This window comes from Dryobates pubescens, chromosome Z (assembly GCF_014839835.1).
Source record: "Dryobates pubescens isolate bDryPub1 chromosome Z, bDryPub1.pri, whole genome shotgun sequence".
Taxonomy (NCBI): Eukaryota; Metazoa; Chordata; class Aves; order Piciformes; family Picidae; genus Dryobates; species Dryobates pubescens.
This window is the reverse complement of record NC_071657.1, coordinates 35,887,972-35,907,603: the sequence shown is the minus strand read 5'-3', so window position 1 is coordinate 35,907,603 and position 19,632 is coordinate 35,887,972. Positions and strand designations below refer to the sequence as shown.

Below are 19,632 nucleotides of genomic sequence, written 5' to 3'. Positions count from 1 at the left end.
TATCTATTCACAATCGTCACAAATAACTTATTGTTTTGATCCAGCACTGGAGATGAAATAGTAGATTCTATTGCTGTATCACTGCTGATACAGCAATAGAAATTTCTGTGTAGGAACAAAATTTAACTATTTCTTGTCTGAAGTTCTATCAGAGTATGATAGAATTGTTAACATGTAAGTGTACCTTATTTTTCTTTTAACAGTACAAACAAACACCATAGCTCTGAGTGTTTGGACTGTGTAAGTAAAAGACATTATTTTGGATAAGAAGTCTGAAATGCAGAAACTTTCTCTTCTCTTTTCCCTTTTGTTACACCCCCTCCAAATCCACAGTGTTAGTATTTTATTGTTTATGAAGATTTTATCATACATATATTGCTGTTCTAAAATAGTACTGGTGCATTTTTTCCCATTCAGTATGTGGCTTGAGTAGAAGCATTGTTTCCTCATGAGCACAAGCATGAAAAATACTATGCCTGCTTTATTTACAGCTGAAACCACAGTAGTGCTTTCTTAATCTCACATTGAAGGGCTGAACATGAAGCCTTGTGCACTGGAATTCTTTTGTGCCCACATTCAGTAGTATCCGTTCACAGAGATGCTTTATTGGGCACCCACTAGAACTGATAACCAGCAATAACCTTTCTGTTATTACATTTTGCATGTGCTTCAAAATATTTTCATAAGAGATATTGCATAGCGTGGAGAGGCAAGACATAGAGAACAAAACTTTGTGTTCATACTGTGCATATCTTGGAGCTCATCTGGTAACTGATAACTCAGAATACCAGATGCAAACCATTATCTTCTTCCCAGAATACAGCAGCCTGAGCTATGGGCTTAAGTGTTGTAGTAAAATGCATAGCTCTCACATGGTGGTTGAGGTATCAAGTTACCTCTGGAGGTCATCTTGGTGTATGCAAGTTCTGTCAATACCTGGCCAGCCATGATTGTATGCTAAAGTGCACAACTGTCATTTATACTAGAATATTCATTACCTTCTTTTAAATAGGTGGAAGTGGTTTGGGTTTGTGGTGGTGTCAGGTTTGGGTTTTTTTGTATTGGTGAGGGTTTTTTGTTTGTGTGTGTGCTTGCTTGTTTTTGTAAAGAAACTGGAAGTAACTCAGGGTTTATTAACTAGTTGTATATAGTTTCAATATTTTAGGACACAGATTCCTTCTAGCCTTTCATTGATGATCCCCGAGCAGACTTTCCAAGAAATAATTTTACTGTTTCTTACTAGAGACGTGATGTGCCTTTTTTTGTAGTACTGGAGGATGTTATCAGAGGTTGGTAGTTTTCTTGGCAAAGCATAAAAATTGTATTGCTGATGAGTGTGACTCCTTATTTTAAAGCATGAGCTTTAAAACTGACTTTGTTGCAAGTATAATGTAACGCTTTTCTATGAGAAATGAGAATGAATTTTACATGAAAGAATAATACTGTGCAGCTACACTATTGCGTACTTGTGTGGAACCTTTGTTGTCATGGTTGCCAATATATCTATTGATCTGTCCTTTGTTTTAGTGTTTCTTTCTTTTCTTCCCCATTTCTGACAGTGGGTGGGAAGAAACTTCTCGTAATTGCTGCTGGAAATGCCAGAATGTGATGAGGAAGACAATACCTTGAATAAGTTCTGCAGTTTCTTACTGCATTTCAAAGAAAGTCACCTCAAGAACAAGTACTCTGAAGACTATCAGAAGAGGGCAGTATGTAGGCTTATTCTTTCCTGTTGTGAACTTCAAGTATGCCTGAGTTGGGCAAGGATCTTTTTTAGGGAACTTTCTTTTCCTCTGTTCTAGTTTAGTCAGGTCAGTATAGGCAGAACAAATGAGTGTCCTGCAGCTGCATGTATTATGTCAAAATTAGTTCTAAGTAAAGAACCGTTCATGTAGAGATGCAAGGATTCTCTGTAAAATCTTAAGTATAGCAATGTGGCAGTTCTCTTCCTTGAGCCTCATGGTTCTTCTTGCCACTGTTAAGTAGATCACACAGAACTTCTTTCTTTGGTTTGAGTGCCTGAACACTAATAATCAGGCAGTCAATAGATTCACCTGGTCAAGGGCTGTGCAAATCTCTCAAGAGTTACAAGCCATTAGGTTTCTTCTATCCAGAAAATCCAGCAGTTCAGCAAACTTAGTAATTCCCAGTTACGTTTCTTTGTCCTCTGTTTAATGTATATAACACATTACATGCATGTATGTGTACACACACACGTAAAATATGTGTATATAAAACACGTGTTTTCAGTATTTTAATTCCTTTTTGCAAACATAAAACCCTGATATTTAACGAAGCTATTTGTTTGAAGGTAATGATCTGCAAACTGAGCATTATTCTGCCTTCTGGTGCAAAGCTTACTCCTTACAGGGTCTCCAGGTACACCTGTTTTTATGAGATTTTTATAATGCAGAGTCAGTGAGAGAAGCACTGACAAATCTCTGGTAACGAGCCTTGGATAATGTTAACACAATCTAATTGGGGTTTTGTGTGGTGTTGTGGTTTGTTTTTTGTTGGGTTTTTTTAATTCATTTTTAAGTGTTTGTGCTGCTGAATGTAAGGGGATGTGGATGACACTGTAAGTAGCAGCTCTGTAAGTGTTCCCTCTGGGTTCTATACTGATGGTATACTTGGTGTTAGATTCTGCTTCCTTCTGATACATTATAAAGTACTTCACATCAAACTTTCTTACTCTGTCCCTTTAGCATGGAAGATAATTCTTGAAAGCACAATTTGTATCCAGTCTGTTTTGTGTCTTACTTGGCAAATGGGAGGTTTGCCTCATTTAGGCAATTAGACATTCAGTCTTAATGTTTTCTGGGCCCTCCAGGATGCAGGCTGCTTCACTGCTACTGCTTAAGCTAGCTTGTTGAATAGTACTTTGTCAATGTTGTTCAGACTCTTTGTAGTCTATTCTTTATACTTCTTGCCTTGGATAACTAACATACTTTGCCTCAAGTGTTGCCTGCAGATTTCTCACAAGAGTAGGAAATATTTAAATTGAGTTTAAATGTTTAGAGGTTTGCCTGGCTTAGGAAAACAAAACTGCATCTTTAAGCATGCAATGAGTATGTGTATATACACACATTTTAAACATATTTTTGATATATATCAAACAGTTAAGATTTTTACATTTTGGGTTGAATTGTGAAGGAAAGCCAGTCCATGGGACTGGTGTTTTCTGCATCTGTCATTCTTCCTTTTTGGACATGGAAGAGTGTTTAGGAAGAGACTTGTCTTCCCTCCTCCTCCTCCTTCCTGAAATGCCACTCTCCCACCCTACTTTCTAGCAGCATCAACTTACAATGAATAGTAGAATAGTTTGTGGCAAGTGAATAATTTATTTCTTGAAAAATTGATCAAATGACAGTTAAGCCTGAACTACACGAAATGTTTTAGCTAAGACCAGTAACATGCTAGAATAGTGTACACTTTCAGACTTAAGTATTAAAACTTCTGTACTGTAGAAGTTGGTGCACTTGAAGTCTTGTAGCTCTTTTTCCAAAAGAACAGATGTTTGTTTCTTTGGACTGTAGACCTGATTCTTAAAAATACTTTTTCTGGTCTAGTTGCTAAAGGTTTGCTCTAACTGAAGTAGAATACCTAAGCTGTCTGTGTAAGTTTGTTCTATATGCTTTGAAGTGAGTGAGACGTTGCCTCATGCAAGGAACACAAAACGAAAAGCTTAAAACTTCTGTTGTATCCTTCTTCAGTATTTTTAGTAGATGTTTGTGGGCTTTTGTTTGTTGATTTTTTTTTTTAATTTTTTTTTTTTTTTCATCAAATGCCCTCTCTACTGTTAATCACATAATATATAAACTTTTTTTTTCAAGGAGCCCTTTGAAGATGGCTATGCAAATGGTGAGGAAGGCACACCAGCTGGTGAAGCAGTCACCACTTACACTCCAGATAGCAAAGGAGTAGTCAAGTTTGGCTGGATAAAAGGTGTATTGGTAAGTCTCATGTATTGTACCAGAGTTTTTTATGGATATGATCTTTCTAAGAGGAATTGTGATAGCACTGTATAAACAAAAGTTTGAGAAATGTGGGAAAAGACATCATTTTAGGAAGGCCTGCTCGTGGTTGTATTAAATTTTAAGGAGCTAAATACTTCAGGACTTGAAGTTTTGAAAGGCTCATAGCACAGGTTTTACAGTTTTTGAAGTTGTGTAACTACCAAAAGGTAAAAATACCTTGTTAATTATTCATATGTTGTAGAAAAAGGGTGTATAACTCCTGAGTGACAAAGAGAAATGCAAATGGAGAGAACTCAGTGTATGTTTACTTTGTAAATTTAGGTTTGGTCTGAAATGTTAGAAAACTTGATTTTTATTTATTTTTATAGAAGTAAAATATGAGGACAACACCTGCCTCTAAATGGCAGAACTTGACTAGGATCAAGTTGTTACAAAAAGTCATCTTTTTCTAAGCTGTCAAAGACTTAACAGTAAATACAGTATAGTTCTGGCTGCAAAAAACCTGAATCTGTCCTCATCTGGAGTAGTGAAAAATTAAGGGTGACATGTGGGATTTTATTGCAAGTACATATAAATTTATTTTTAATTACTGATTAATACATACTCTCCAAATCTATAAGAATTCATAATGGTGGCTGCAAGTGCAACAGTAGGGTAAAACATACTGAACATGTGCACTGAGAATATCTGACTTAAGTTCAGTATTAACAACTTGCTTATGTCTTGAAGTAGCTGTATTCTCTGCCTAGGGAGAAGGGGAGTGCCTGTAGTAGGTACCTGTGAAACAGATACGGATGTCTGTTGATTTGCTTCAACCAAGGACAGAGTTGTTCATTTTAGAGCAGTTACAAAGCACTTTGAATTTCTCCGAACCCAAATATTGTATTGGGCTCTTCCTCTTAAGCAACAGTTCTAAGTATTAAAGAGTTATGGTGTTAATGTTGCAAATGGTTTTTGTACAAAGTCAATTAAGTTTCGAGGAGGGTGTCCTTTGTAATGGTTTGAAAGCTGCTGTTCGTGTTGCCTAGGAGGCATAAGCCAGATGGGTGAATATTTCCAGCTCAGAGGACTTACATTTTGCAAAAGATGTTCAGAATCTCTGAAAAGTTTTACTTCTGGGGGTTTGGAGAGGTCCATGTCTCCCTTCTAGTCTTAATGACCATATAAACTTTTTGTAGGATTGATAACATACTCTTCAGATTAGAGAGGTACCAAAGACCTACTGTTAGCCTTCTGTCTAAATTCTGTACAGTGCAAACTTGATTGAAGACTAGGGGTTTAAAATACAAGGATAAAAATATGTCATGACATGACCATCCTCCTCCTCCCCTGTTTCCCCTTGTGTTAAGAGTGCAGCTGCCTTGTAAGTTACATGAGTTGTGGGACTAAGAAGTTGTGGGAGCTGTGTGTGTTTTTAAAAAAGAATGAATTATTTAGCAGGGCTTTTAGTCATGTTGTGCAGTATTATAAATTTTGGATCCTAAAGGTTGGAGTCTAAATGATTTCTGTTGTTTGGTGAAGATAAACTACAGGTGTCAGACATTAAAGTACTTTTATGTTCAACATAGTAAACGTTTAATCATGTTTAGACTCCTTTTTTAATCAAAACACACCTAAATTTGTGTAAATTGAAAAATCTATACTTGTGAAGTTTTTAAAGTAGGAAAGACTGCAAGATAATTCCTACAAGATAAAGACTGAAATCATAAGTGGAAATTACTGCACATGTAAGACCTAACCTGTGTAAAATTTCTTTTACCTTAGGTGCGATGTATGTTAAACATTTGGGGCGTGATGCTCTTCATCAGACTGTCATGGATTGTGGGACAGGCTGGGATAGGTATGTGTGTTAATGCTATAGTTTTATACCAGTGACTCTAAATGTGATCCAAAAATCCTCAGATTACATAAGCAGGGGTAGAAAACAATCTTAACATTGTCAGGTTTTGAGATAATGTACCCTTATCTGAAATGTAAAATTGTGACATGGCTTAGAGTTTTTTCACTTAGCTATAAGATACATAATTTAAAATTGACATTTGTAAGTCTTCAGTGAACTGTTGCACAAAACTTTTGGGCTCTGGTTATTAAAATCTGCATACACTGTCACATATAAACAATTTTCTTCAAAGGCCTAACAGTGTTGGACTGCAGAAAAACACCTTTTGCAGATGAGAGACTTGTTTTTGTAAAACTCTAGGAAGCTCTTACTCTGATTTAAAGACAATGTTTATCTAGTTTCTATCTTGAAACTTCTCTGTGCAGAAGGGAAGTGCAGAAGTCTTTTTTTCTGAGCATGCAGGACCACACAGAGTAAATAGTGTTGTATTTGCAAGAATAATTCTTTAAGCCAAGTTAAGTTGAATATATTTTTATTTCCTATATATTTGTATAATTTTAATATTGTTGGACTTAAACCTTTTCCCTCTGTTTTTCCAAAAGGTCTGTCTGTCTTAGTTATTGGAATGGCTACTGTTGTTACAACTATTACAGGACTGTCTACTTCAGCAATAGCCACAAATGGGTTTGTAAGAGGAGGTAAACCATAGAGTTTTTAAAGCTTTCACCACTCTGCAGCATACACTTTGAGGGTGGCATCTGTAATTTGTCTTGCATTCTTTTAGCATCAGGGAAAAAACCAGTATGGATGGAAATGTAAAGAGCTATTTTCCTGAAGAGCTAAGTGTGCCCTGTGTTTGATTAGGAAGTCATGGAATTAATGAAAATAGTTAGCCTCCTAATTTGACTTGACCAGTGGCAATGACCATGTATTAGAAACATGATCTATTCTTCATTTTTGGGATGCAAACATTTTTAGAGGTACATGCCCAGGAATGAATAGAATCTCACTATTTTCTTCCTCTGCACCGGTTGGTTAAGAATGTATGTACACGCATGCTTGCATATGTTCATGTCCTGAAGTAAAGCTTACTAGTAAAAAAATACATCCTATAAAAGGATGAGCTATGTCTGTATAAGAGCATAGAAAAGGACATGTTCTGTTACAATTTTTTTAATAAACAAGAGAAACTATCCAAACTTTATTATCAGAAGCTTCCCTGAGGGTGATGGTTTTCATTCCCTGCCATAGCTTGTGCTGTTGTCAGCAATTCCTAGAAAACAGTTTTGGAAGTGGTTGGTGGCTGACATGCTGAAACTGCTTCATGACATTACAAGACTGCTACTAGTAGAAAATGTGGAATTAAAGCAGAAGCTTATAAAATTCTCTAGATTAAAAGTGGAGAAAAACCTCACTATCACAAAGTAAACAGACTCAATGGGAAGAATCAGCTATGAATCTTAGCATTGTCAAGCTTACTTTGTAAGTGTCCTCTCCTTTTCTAAATTGCATTATGCATATTGGATTTTTCCTATTCTTTTGACAGCCTTGTTTTTGAGTCACTTGCTAAAATAATTCTTTACTAGAAAATGTGAATTACTGGATGGGAAGAACTGCAGAGTAAAATCACAGCAGTTCATATGAAAATCTTAGGGTACTATTTTTCTTGTGTTAATGCTTTCATTTGCAATTTTCATATGGGTGCCTACATATATACAATAATTGTAATGCAGTGAAATTAAGGATTTCCTGCTGCAAATTTCTAAGGTGTGCTTTATTATATCAAACTGTAGCTGGAATGTTTTATTGCTTCTAGAAAGTTTAGCTTCAAATTGGAGGAATGTGCCTTTGCTACTTTTTACAGAAATTTTACTCTAACACTGCAGGTACTCGGTTCTTTGTCATATGTGTAGTTTGAGGGCTCTGTGTGTCAAACTTGAAATTACAATGAATAGGTTCTGAAAAACAGTGATTGTCTTGAGAGTCCCATTAGAGGCCAGAAAATCTCCTTAACAGAACTTCAACAAACAGGTTTGGAGATTTGGAACTTGAGTGGGTTTATTAGAGTCCACTTTACCAGTTTCTTGAGCAATACCTAATGAAAATGTAATAGTGGGATTAGGCAACAAATGCTTTGAGTAGTTTGAAATAAAAAGCCCACTAATACTGCTGTTTGTGTTTTACAGTTTCTTTTTTAACCATAGAAATGGTTAAATAGCTGAATAATGTGATGTGGTATGAGAGTCATGTAGTTATTTCCAGCTAGTGTATTTTCTTAAAATTTTAACGTATCCCTGAAACCTGAGCATTTCTGTCTCTATCAAAAGCACTGGGTTTAGGGGTTATTTTCTAGATGGTAAGGGAAGATGAAAGATAAAAAGTGACCTTGTCTGTGTAACCTTGAAGCTGCTTTATATCCTTAGACTCTGTCACATAGTGATTTTTCTGTCTTTTCTCCTTTTTTCTTTCAGGAGGAGCATATTACTTAATTTCCAGAAGTCTGGGGCCAGAGTTTGGTGGTGCCATAGGTCTAATTTTTGCATTTGCCAATGCTGTTGCAGTAGCAATGTATGTGGTTGGTTTTGCAGAGACGGTTGTGGAGCTGCTGAAGGTATACAGATGATAGTGGTTATATTGATTACGTTGCTGTTTACCCAAATTTGAGATGTCACAATCATAGAATGGGTTTGGGTTGGAAGGGGTCTTTAAAGGTCATCTAGTCCAGTCCCTCTGCCAACTAGATGAGGTTGCACAAAGCACCATCCAGCCTGGATGTTTTCAGGGACAGGGCATTTACAACCTGCCTGGGCAAATGTTTCCAGATTTTGCTCACCCTCATTGAATGTACCCTCTTTTACTTTAAAAACCATTACAACCCTGTTAAAAAGTCTGTCCCCATCTTCCCTTGTCCATGTCTGTCTTGTGCTGAGTACTTGACAGCTGGACACAGTACTCCAGGTGGGATTTCATCAGAGCAGAGAAGAATCACCTGCCTTGATCTGCTGGCCATAGTTTCTGATGCAGCCCTGGATGTGTTTAGATTTCTGGTTTACAAATGCACATTGCTGGCTCATGTCCAGCTTTTTATCCATGCCTGTATCCGCAAGTCCTTCAGGGTTCTTCTCAATCCTTCATCCTTCTGCCTGTATTGACTGGGGGTGGCCCTGACGAGTTCAAAATGTGGAGTGAGACAGAAGATTACTACTGATGTGTCAGTAAAATTCTGTAAAAATCAATGTGTAAACTGTAAAGTTCATGCTGGCTATTGAGAAGAGTGGCAATACAGGTGCATAGTGCAGAATACTAAGTGGTTAATGCTGAGGCTCTTACTAGTGACTTTTCTTGTAATTGTTTATACTAAGCTCACTTCCAAAGGATTTCTGCCGATTAAAAATTGCTGAAGTAAAACATGACCAGGTACAAGTTGTCTAGTGTATTTTCTTACTAAATGTGTAATACTGAGGGCTCAATTTTACTGTTCATAGATATGAAGAAATTTGTAATACATCAGAAGAATTAAGAGTAATAGTGAACAAGGAGCACACATGTATAGGTGCAAGATGGTAGCAGCTACCTTGCTGACTAATCTAATTCTCTTGTGGTTGAAGACAGTTCTCCCTATGAATAGGAATGACCATTTCCATTTAGCTGATTCAGTGATTCAAAACACACGAAAAACCAAATTACTTGTGTCCACAGAGGAAATTCAGAATGAGTAAATTTGTGGTAGAGAGGCTAAATCTGTTAGTGATTTATAGTCAATAAATTGATACTGTGTTCTAGGGAAGATAACTACTTGATAAAGTGTATGACTCTGGGTATTTTTGTTTGTTTTGTTAGGAAAATGGAACCCTGATGGTGGATGAAATGAATGATATCAGAATCATAGGAGCTATCACAGTGGTAATACTGTTGGGTATTTCTGTTGCTGGAATGGAATGGGAAGCAAAAGTAAGGAACTCTCCTTTTAGTCTGTGCTTCATGACTTCGATCTCATTTTCTATTTCAGCTGTTTGATTTACCTGAAATTATATTTAGTACACTCAATGTTGTGTCATGAATGCTATTTTAGATGTCAGTCAGTGGGAACTTTTTATGTAACAGCGCTATGTCTAGCACTAGTGTGTGGAGGTCTGGACAATATTTCACATTTTAGACCACTTTGCCCCGCTTGAAATATATGAACCTGTAAGAACCTAAAAGTCAGCATCATCTACTTTTAATGGCACCACCAAGTAGGTTAATGGTATTACCTTTGTGTGGGCAATACACCACAGCAAGAAGAGGGTAAGAGCATTAGCATAGGAATTTTCCCTCACTGGGAACTTCAGATGAGCTCTGTGGATGGAATGTACAGGGCTGGAGCTGAAGCCTGTCTGAAGCAGATTAGTTTCTGCTACCTCAACTCTGGTTTCATTTTCATTTGGAAACAGCAGACTGTGCGGTCATGGTCCTGCACTGAGGGTTGTGAACATTGGTGATAAACATGTAAGAGGGAATGATTGAGTGATGAGTGTGTAGGGGGAACCTGCTTTCCTCATCTTGTCTTAATGTCAACTCTGTTTTAAACAAAAACATGTAGAGATCATAGGATACCTTAATACCTTGTTAGTTTTCTGCTCTGCATTACAAGGCACTGTAGCTGGCTTGCTGTTTCCTACATCTAATATGCTTTTTGTGAATATCTATCTGTTCAGTGTGCTCAAAAATAAGATTGAGTCTCACTTGTTATCCTTTCCCATTTGATACATGGTTCACAGTAGCTTCTATTTGCCACAGTGAGAGGCAATTGAAGAAGCTTCTTCATGTAAGCATTCAAACAGCTCCTTGTGCTCCTGCATCAAGGTGATGGTGCTATTTGTAATTGAAATGAAAAAGGAGTTTCTCCTACTGTTGCTTCCAGTCCTAAAAGCAGAGATTGTATGAAAAGGAAATGAAATAAAGATCAAATGCATTACTTGGATCTACTGCAAGGAGAAAAGAATCCAAGAAATTGACTTTGGCATGCTCTTTTAAACTGAACAGCACACTTAAGTAAACACTTTTCTACAATTCTCAGGTAGTCCTTCAGTGCCCAACTTCAATTTGTAATGATGTCTTTATGCACCTGACTTTGAACAATACTGTTTTCCTCTAATCTCAACCATTTAGTTTTCCTTTGAACAAATTAGCTGTTATTAACCCTATGATCACTGTCACTTAAAGTCACAAGGAACAGCTTGCTTTTGCTCCGTAGCATGAGCCAGTTCTACACCAGCTTGCTTTGAAATACTCCAGTTCAATGCTTTTCTATGAAATCTGACCTACGCTGTTACTTCAGTGTCATCTTTATTGGGAAACAGGTAACTTTCAAGAGTCCTGTGCTTAATGCAAAAATAGAGGCTTTTTGGCATGGTTTCTGCATCATGGCAGGTGGCAAATTGGAAGATGGTAATCAGCTGAACCTGCCAAACAAGCACTGCCTGTGAGTTAACAGTCAGCTTAGCGAAGTAAAACACCAATACTTCCCTCTTGATTAAAGTGGTGATGTTCTATGCCTTCGTTGTGCCTTAGGGAATGCCTTGGAATATATGAGACAAGGGAAATACATAATAATGTCTTTGAAGTAGATTTAAAAGCTGAGAGAGCCTGGGATTCCAGAGAAACATGCTTAAAATACACTTTTAGAAGGAATTTGTGGTCTCATGCCACTTAGTTGTTGAAGACTTCAGCATATTCTATTTCTGAGACCTGAATATAAGGAAGTTACTTGGAAAATGTTCCTGGCTTCAGGGTGAAACCTGGGTTTGTTACTGGATAAACTCACTTCTGGCAATTGCTCTGTGGTGACTTTGTGTTGAATTGTCTGTGCTCACTGAAGACTTCTGCAAGCACCCAGCTGCATTCTTACACATCTTAGGAGTTCTCCAGACTTGGCAATGTAGAAATCCAAATATCATTCACTGGTTTCCTCAGGTGGTTTTCTAACTCTGCTCTTGTCTGTGGTGCTCTCACTTGTCACTGTAATACCCTGTTTTCTTGGAAGTCTGCGTGAGTTGAAAACGTTTTGTAAGTCAACAATGCCACAGTGCTGTTGGATGTTAAGTTCTGATCCTAGGCCTGGTAAAATGTCAAACTGTGAATAGGTGTGCTCGATCCACTGGCATATGCCTGTAGGAGAAATAACCAAAAACAGGGCAATGTATTTTTTATTTTTTTTTTTATTGAAATGTGAAACCTGAACCACCTTTTCAATGCCTAGGTTTATCTTAAACTTTGTAGGTGTTGGATGGTTTGAAGTACTTCCTGTTCTGAATGGAAGCTTTATAACAGTTTGTTGAGCAGTGGCTAAAAATCCAGGTTGTAATAAAATCTTGAGAAAATTAGAAATTATTAAGTAATTGTGGCAGTCTGAAATTGAGTGTAACAATCTAGTTGACTGCATAAAAATAGCAAATAAAAGCAATCTCATTCACAATGTCATAATTCTTAGTAAATACCACATAACAAAGCCTAAGACAGAGTTTTGTGATCATGGTTAATAGGAAATACTTGGCATTTGTATGCATTTAGCTCTTTTCTTGTGAAGAAATTCACAAGAAATTTCTTCTACTCCATTCCTTTGGGAAGGTTTATAGAGAAAATAGTTCTGAGTATTTTGTCTCTAGAAATATTGAGTGGTACAGTAATCATTCCCTTTTAAATGGATGCTGGAATTATTCCTGTTTCTTTATTAAAAATTATGGTACATGTTCTGTCCAGCTAGCCATACTCATTTGTGGAAAACAAACTGATAGGATTAAAATGAATTTGGAATCAAGTAAGTATTTATATTTTATCTTGAAACTGTGAAAAAGAGCAATTTCTTCTGCTTGACTGCAATTGTTGTGTTTCAGGCCCAAATCGTCTTATTGGTGATCCTCATAATTGCTATTGGCGACTTTGTGATAGGAACATTTATTCCTTTGGATAGCAAGAAGCCTAAGGGTTTCTTTGGGTATAAAGGTATGTTAGAACAGTTAATGTTGTGACTCTCTTTGCAAAGATAACACAAAATGTAATAATTAAGTTAAATGTCTAAAATAGTTTACAGCTCTGTTTAGAGATTGGTTTTTTGGTGTTTGTTTTTTCTCATTCTTTCAAATTTCTGCGGTTTTGTTCCTTAAAGTGGTTGGGCCAAAACTTGGTCATGTGTACTTACTATCTATTTAAGATTGCTGTGTTGATAGTTGGTGTTTTGTTTTGTTTTTTTTTAAATTCAAGTGATGAATTGACTTAAATGTTCTACATTTAATTTTAAGGTCATATGGCTGTGATTTTCATCTTTTTCACAGAGCTAATAAAGCTTGGAACAGGCTATTACTCTAATATTGATATGAATATTGATCTTTTTCTACAGCTGAAATATTTATGGAGAATTTTGGACCAGATTTTCGACAAGAAGAAACCTTTTTTTCTGTGTTTGCTATTTTCTTCCCTGCTGCAACTGGCATACTTGCTGGTGCAAACATCTCAGGTGATCTTGCGGTGAGTAGTGAATTATTAAATGCAGTTCACAAACACTGGATGTACATTTTCCTCTGTAATCACTGTCCACTGGTGTTTTTCTTGCAGGATCCTCAGTCAGCCATCCCTAAAGGAACGCTCTTGGCCATCTTAATTACTACATTGGTTTATGTAGGAATTGCGGTATCTGTAGGTAAATAGAGAATGTTTTAAACTGTCCTTTTCACTTTCATTCAGAAGGTGTGTTTTAAATACAATTTGTGTAATTCATTACGTAAAGTTATGATGCAATTGACTTTCATGCATGGGAAAGTCACAGCCAGAGGTCTCAATTTTTATTATTGGAGATTCAATTTTCAGCTGTTTTGTAATTTCCTAAAATGAATGATGTTTTTCTAAGACTAATGAATGCTTCAGGCTAAAGATGACAAAAGATATTTCAATAGGTATTTTCTATTTGTTGCAAATACTTGTGTTAAAAGGTTTACAATTTAACAGTGGAATAATCTTTGTATTAGAAAATAATCATAGAACAAGTACCTGCATTTATTTGAAGATGGTGATAGACAGCTACTTACTTACCTGTGGGATGATCAAACAGCTCTCTGGTGAGAATGGTTGAGCAGTCATTCCCTATGGATGTAATCTATCTGGACTTCTGCAAGGCCTTTGACATAGTCCCTCACAACATCCTACTCGCCAATTTGAAAAGATAAAGATTTGATGGGTGGATTGCAGAGTGGATAAGGAACTGGTTGGATAGTCATGTCCAGATGCTAGTGCTCAATGGCTTAAAGTCCAATGGAGAGCAGTGGCAAGTGGTATGTACTGGGACCTGTGTTCTTTAATACTTTTATCAATGATCTAGGCAGTAGGATTGAGTGCACCATCAGCAAGTTTGCAGATGACACCAAGGTGAGTGGTGTTGACATCCTGTCCCATTGATGTATTAACATCTGGAGGGACCTGGACAAGCTGGAGAGATGAGCCCAGGTGAACCTCATGAGGTTCAACAAGAGCAAGTGCAGGGTTCTGCACCTGGCCTGGAACAATCCTCACTATCAATACAGACTTGGGAATAAGGTGTTACAAAGCAGCCCTCTGGAAAAGAACTTGGGGGGATGCTGATGAAAGAGAAGCTGGACATGAGCAGGCAGTGTGAGCTTGCAGCCTAGAAGGCCAATCACATCCTGGGCTGCATCAAAAGATGCATTGCCAGCAGATCCAGAGAGGTGATTGTGCCACTTTACTCTGCTCTGGTGAGACCACCTGGAGTATTCTGTCTGGGTCTGGAGCCTTCAATATAGGAAGGATATAAACATGATGGAGAGGGTCCAGATGAGTTCCATTAAAATGATCAGGAGGATGGAGCACCTGTGTGATGAAGACAGGCTGAAGGAGCTGGGGTTGTTCAACCTGGAGAAGAGGAGGCTCTGGGGAGACCTAATAGCAGCCTTCCAGTATCTGAAGGGGGCTTACAAGAAGGATGGAAAGAGACTGTTCACAGAGGTCTGTAGTTGTAGGAAAAGGGACAATGGCTTCAGACTAGAGAAGAGTAGATTTGGATTGGATGTTAGGAATAAGTTCTTTACTATCATGGTGCTAGAACACTGGAACAGGCTGCCCAGGGAGGTGGCTGGGGCTCCTGGAAATACTGATAGTGAGGGTTGACAGGGCTTTGGGTGAGCTCACATAGTTGAGGATGGCCCCTGCTTACTGCATAGGGGGTTGGACTAGGTGACCTTTGGAGGTCCCTTCCAACCCAGACTATTCTATGACTCTGTGATCTGCCAGCCAATTTTAGGGAGTACTGCCATTTTCAGAAATATTGTAGTTTTATTTTCATTGGAAAGAGGAGAGAAAATCCACAGACCAATCTGAGTCATGAATAACCTCTCTTCCTGATTTTCCTGACGCCACTGTGGTTTGAAAAATCTGTGTAGAAGTTGCCTTATGGCTGGCTGTATCAGCTTTGCTTCAGAGCATCCATGGTCAATGAGGTTTTTTCCTTCCCATAAAATAATTCTACTTGAGTAACCTTAGAACATCAAATTGTAACTCTCCTATGATTGTATTTTTTGTCTATGATTAGAAATGTTTTTGTTAAATAAATGGTTTCTGGCAGTAGTAATCAGTTTTCTTATACTACTTAGCTGTGTCACTTTTTGAATGAAGGTCTCATTTATTACTGTTGATATTGCCACTAATGATACTTGCTTTCCAGAGATACCAATCTTGCTAGTTTGTCTCTGTTGGCTATTACTGTGCTGTAGCTCTGCCAAATAGTTGCTCTGTAGTGATTGTAGTTTATGCAGCCTAATGACCCACACTTACTCCCTAATTAGATTGATCTCTAAGACCTCTGCTACCAAATTTGAATACTTGAACCCACATGAGAGCAAAATGCACATTAGTACTCATGTGTTGATGGAATACTTTGATCACCTTTCAAACATTAAAAAAACTTAAATATTGTGTAAGGAACAGTTTACAAAATCATCTGAACACAGAATTGCTTGATGAATACCTGGATTACTTGGTAAACACCTCTGCCAGCTACTTCAATATCCTCGGGTGTATGCCATCCGGACCCATAAGCTTTTGTGGGTACAATTGGTTTATTAGGTTGCTAGCCACCTCCCCTTGGATTAGGGGGGGTTTATTCTCTGCTAGCTCAAAGGGCTGAATACCCAGGTAACAGCTAGTTTGACTAGTAAAGACTGAAGCAAAGGTGGCTTTAAGCACTCTGGCATTTTCCTTATCCTTGACCACTATGCTTCCCCCTGCATCCTGTAAAGTTGTCTTCCTTAGTCCTCCTTTTGGTGCTAATACACTTGTGGAAACATTTCTTCTTTTCTTTAATAGAAGAAGCCAGATTAGGTTCTGGTTGAGCGCTGACCTTTCTAATTTTCCCCCTACTTAGCCTCACATTTTTAGTCTTCCTGAGTGGTCTGGATTCTTAATTAAATCTAAGTATCTTCTGCTGAGAATGGAGCTTGTCCAGCTGGCTTCTGTTCTGCATTTGCTCATGCTATGGCTGACATTAGGTTAGTTGAAAATGCCATTTTTGTCATACGTGAAAAATCTGCCAGCAAGTTGGAGCTGAACTGTGAAAAGGGGAATAAGGAGGAGGGCAGCTGTGGTAGTGCACTATGGCTATTTAACAGATTGCTCAATGTAATGGGTTTGCTACTGCCTCCATTACCAAAAATATACTACATATAGGTCAGTTATTGTCACATCCATTATGTAGTGCTTGAATTGCTAGGGGAAGTCCTTGTGTAGTGGAAGAGAAGAAACTTTATCTCAGAGCTTTTAACCTCATTTAAAACAGAGCAAAAAAACCCCCCAGTTCCTTCACATACCCACAAGAAATACGAGAGGTGATCAATATAGAAAACCTTTACTGAAATTTACCACTGAAGCCTGATAAGAAACTAAAAAACAAAATTGGGAGATTAAGCAATGCCCACCTACTAGGGCCAGGTCTTATTGTGAGCTGTTGTATCAAGTTCCTGTGGCCTCAGAAGCAGTCTAAATATGCTATAGGTATGTCGGAGTTCATTTTCCCAATGAAAGAGAGACAAAAACATATAAACAACAGGGATTGTTATTGGAGAAACAGATCTGCAGCATGTCAGTGCTCTCCTTACTTTGCAAGTATGTAGTGTAGGTCCCGAGTAGGCACTTTTTTCTGTTCTCAGGACCTCCTCATTTCAGGTTCAGAAGGAAAAGCTTTATAAGCAGCTGATGGTGTAAGAGCTATGCAGAAACTCATGATCCAGCGGGACAAAAGTGTGCAAAAATTGTGCTGTTAAGTGGGTCTGTTGATGTCATTTTCCTCTGTGCTAAAACCTTCCTTTTCTTATTAGACTTGGAATTTATTAAATTGAAGATCATCTAAGGCAAGAGAGCAATTAGTTTTCTTATTTGTTCTTCGTAGTGAATGTGTAGTACAGAAATTTATTAAAAATATGAATCCCAAATTTTAGTGTTGCTCTGAGAGAATACTCTTAAGAAGCTTCTTAATGCTTGCTTTTGTTTTGTTTTATTTTTGTGTGATTGTCTGCTCTAGGTTCATGTGTTGTTCGAGATGCCACAGGGAACATAAATAGCACCATTGTCACCGAGCTGACAAATTGCACTACAGCAGCTTGCAAGTTAAATTATGATTTCTCATCCTGTGAAACAGGCTGTCAGTATGGGCTGATGAACAATTTCCAGGTATAAAATTTTCTCCTAAATATGTTTTTCTGTTTTGTTCGTTTTTTTTTTTAAATTTACACATTAATAAGAATCATAAACTAAAAATAACTATATCCACAAGTACAAGGTTTGTCCAAAATAGTTAAATACTATACTCTAGCTACTATGTAGAAGAACAGTGTAACTATGTTAAAAACACTTGGGTGTTTATACACAGGTGGTATAAATATGTACTTTTCTGAGTAAACTGCTTAGGTTAGGTGGTAGGACTGCCACTTCTTAGGTATCTGAATGTCACCATTCAGTGATGTGGATACAGATACCCATTATTCAGTAATTATAGGTAGCCTCTGTCAATAACTTGTTCCATAATTTTAAGTTTCTTAGAAAACACTCTCACTTTCTAGAATGTTGTATATATTTCTGACCAGTGTCCTCTTTAATGGTAAGAATCTTGTGAGTTTTCATAACACCTGATGTTACTGTGTTTAAAAGTCCTCTAGAAATCATGAGGTAATTCATAGTCTTCATCATAGACTTCTCAGATAATTGGGGTGTCCATGGACTATTGTGAGTGGCTTGAAAGAAATCAAAGAAAATACGTGTAGTGTTAACTGTTTTACTAAATACATTTTTATAGTGGAATTTTTTGAATACCTGTATGGTATTACTTTGTTCTGGTTTAGAAAAAGTCTGTATTTAGAAGCACTTCAGAATTGCTCTTGTGGGGATGAATATTTTGGAAGATGAAATTACTTTCCTCATTTAAGCCTGAAAGAAGCCAATATATCAGATGTATAGCTGATGGGTTTAAAGAGTACTTCTGTCTCGAGAATTACTCTTGATTCTCTCTGTGGAAAAACTAGGGGTTCTGATTAGCAGAAGTCACTGTAGAGACAAAGGGCTGCACAGAGAATGCCCTTCTTGCTGAAATCTTGAAACAGCTGTTGTTGTCAATACAAATTAATTGCAGGTACACATGTGCTTCAGGTATTTTTCTGCTCTGTGACATTCTGCACCCGTGCTGTCCCCTTTTAGAAGAGTAACTTCAAAAACTTGTTTTCGGCTCTGTACCCCCCTTGGGAACTTCCTTAGGTTAAGTTGTAATGCAGAATTTGATTAACTTTGGATGAAAGTCAAAAGTAGCATTGAACTCCATTCCGGAAACAGTGTAAAAGTTCTGCTGCAACATTCCTCCTACAAATGAAAAAAAGTTAGGGAAGGGGTGGCCTGAACAATGCCTTATCCATATTCATTATAAAAATCTAACTTTAAAGAAGCAACTGCTTTTTCTCGTGGGGCATTTCTTTCTGCTTCATCATGCCTGGACAAAAGAACTGAAACTGTAGTCAAAATATTATACTTCATTATCCCCAGTGTTTGCATGTAAGAAACTGTAAAAAGTAAATGATAAGCAGGGTAGTGAATCCCTTATCAGTAGTAGTATATCCATCACAGCAGGCTAGTGATAAAAGGGGAACAAGGAAGTTCTTACTAGATACCTGTCCTAATTCTGTGTGTTCTTTCAAGGATGAAAGTTTTAGTGTGCTATAGCTAACTGCATATGTGGATTACTTGATTTGGTGGTCATGCGTTTTGGATTATAGTGTGTATGTTGCCAGGTGGGGGGAGAGGGGTATTTAACACTATGGCATACTGCTTCTGCTGGAACTGATGCTGTCTTAAATGAGTAACCTATATTGTAACTTACTAGCTTTTAAAATGGACAAACATTATTCAGATTTCTTGGTAACTTATAAAACAGATATAATACTAAAAACAGGCAGTGTAAAGAAATGGAGGCAGTGAGCAGAACCTAGTAAGAGAATGTGGAATCTGAGCAGATTGTAAAACTAAATGCCAAGAAGTTGGTGCAAGTGTGGAAAAGTGAAGACCTCGAAATAATGTGCTAAATCAGATGGGAAGAAAAGGGATTTAGACTTCGACAGCTTCCATCTGTAAGAGTTTTTTCCAGGAAAAATTGATTGAGCTGCCCTTGCAGGGAAGATTTTCGTACTACTGCTACAAAGACTGTTCTGTGTTTATGTTGCTATAGCTAAGATTTATTTCTAAAATATTTCTCAGTAAACATTAACACCCTTAACTTCCCTTCTACAAATAAAA

At 37.4% G+C, this 19,632-nt stretch overlaps 1 protein-coding gene across 1 annotated transcript in view; it reads left to right on the top strand.

Annotated features, from left to right (window-relative positions):
- Positions 1-19,632, top strand: part of SLC12A2 (solute carrier family 12 member 2) — a 58,347-nt gene that overhangs the window by 12,576 nt on the left and 26,139 nt on the right. The window contains exons 2-10 of the mRNA XM_054178025.1: positions 3,834-3,953; positions 5,742-5,817; positions 6,420-6,515; positions 8,289-8,428; positions 9,658-9,768; positions 12,693-12,801; positions 13,196-13,323; positions 13,411-13,495; positions 17,378-17,526. Coding sequence (XP_054034000.1) covers positions 3,834-3,953; positions 5,742-5,817; positions 6,420-6,515; positions 8,289-8,428; positions 9,658-9,768; positions 12,693-12,801; positions 13,196-13,323; positions 13,411-13,495; positions 17,378-17,526 — 1,014 coding nt within the window. The remainder of the gene's footprint in view (positions 1-3,833; positions 3,954-5,741; positions 5,818-6,419; positions 6,516-8,288; positions 8,429-9,657; positions 9,769-12,692; positions 12,802-13,195; positions 13,324-13,410; positions 13,496-17,377; positions 17,527-19,632) is intronic.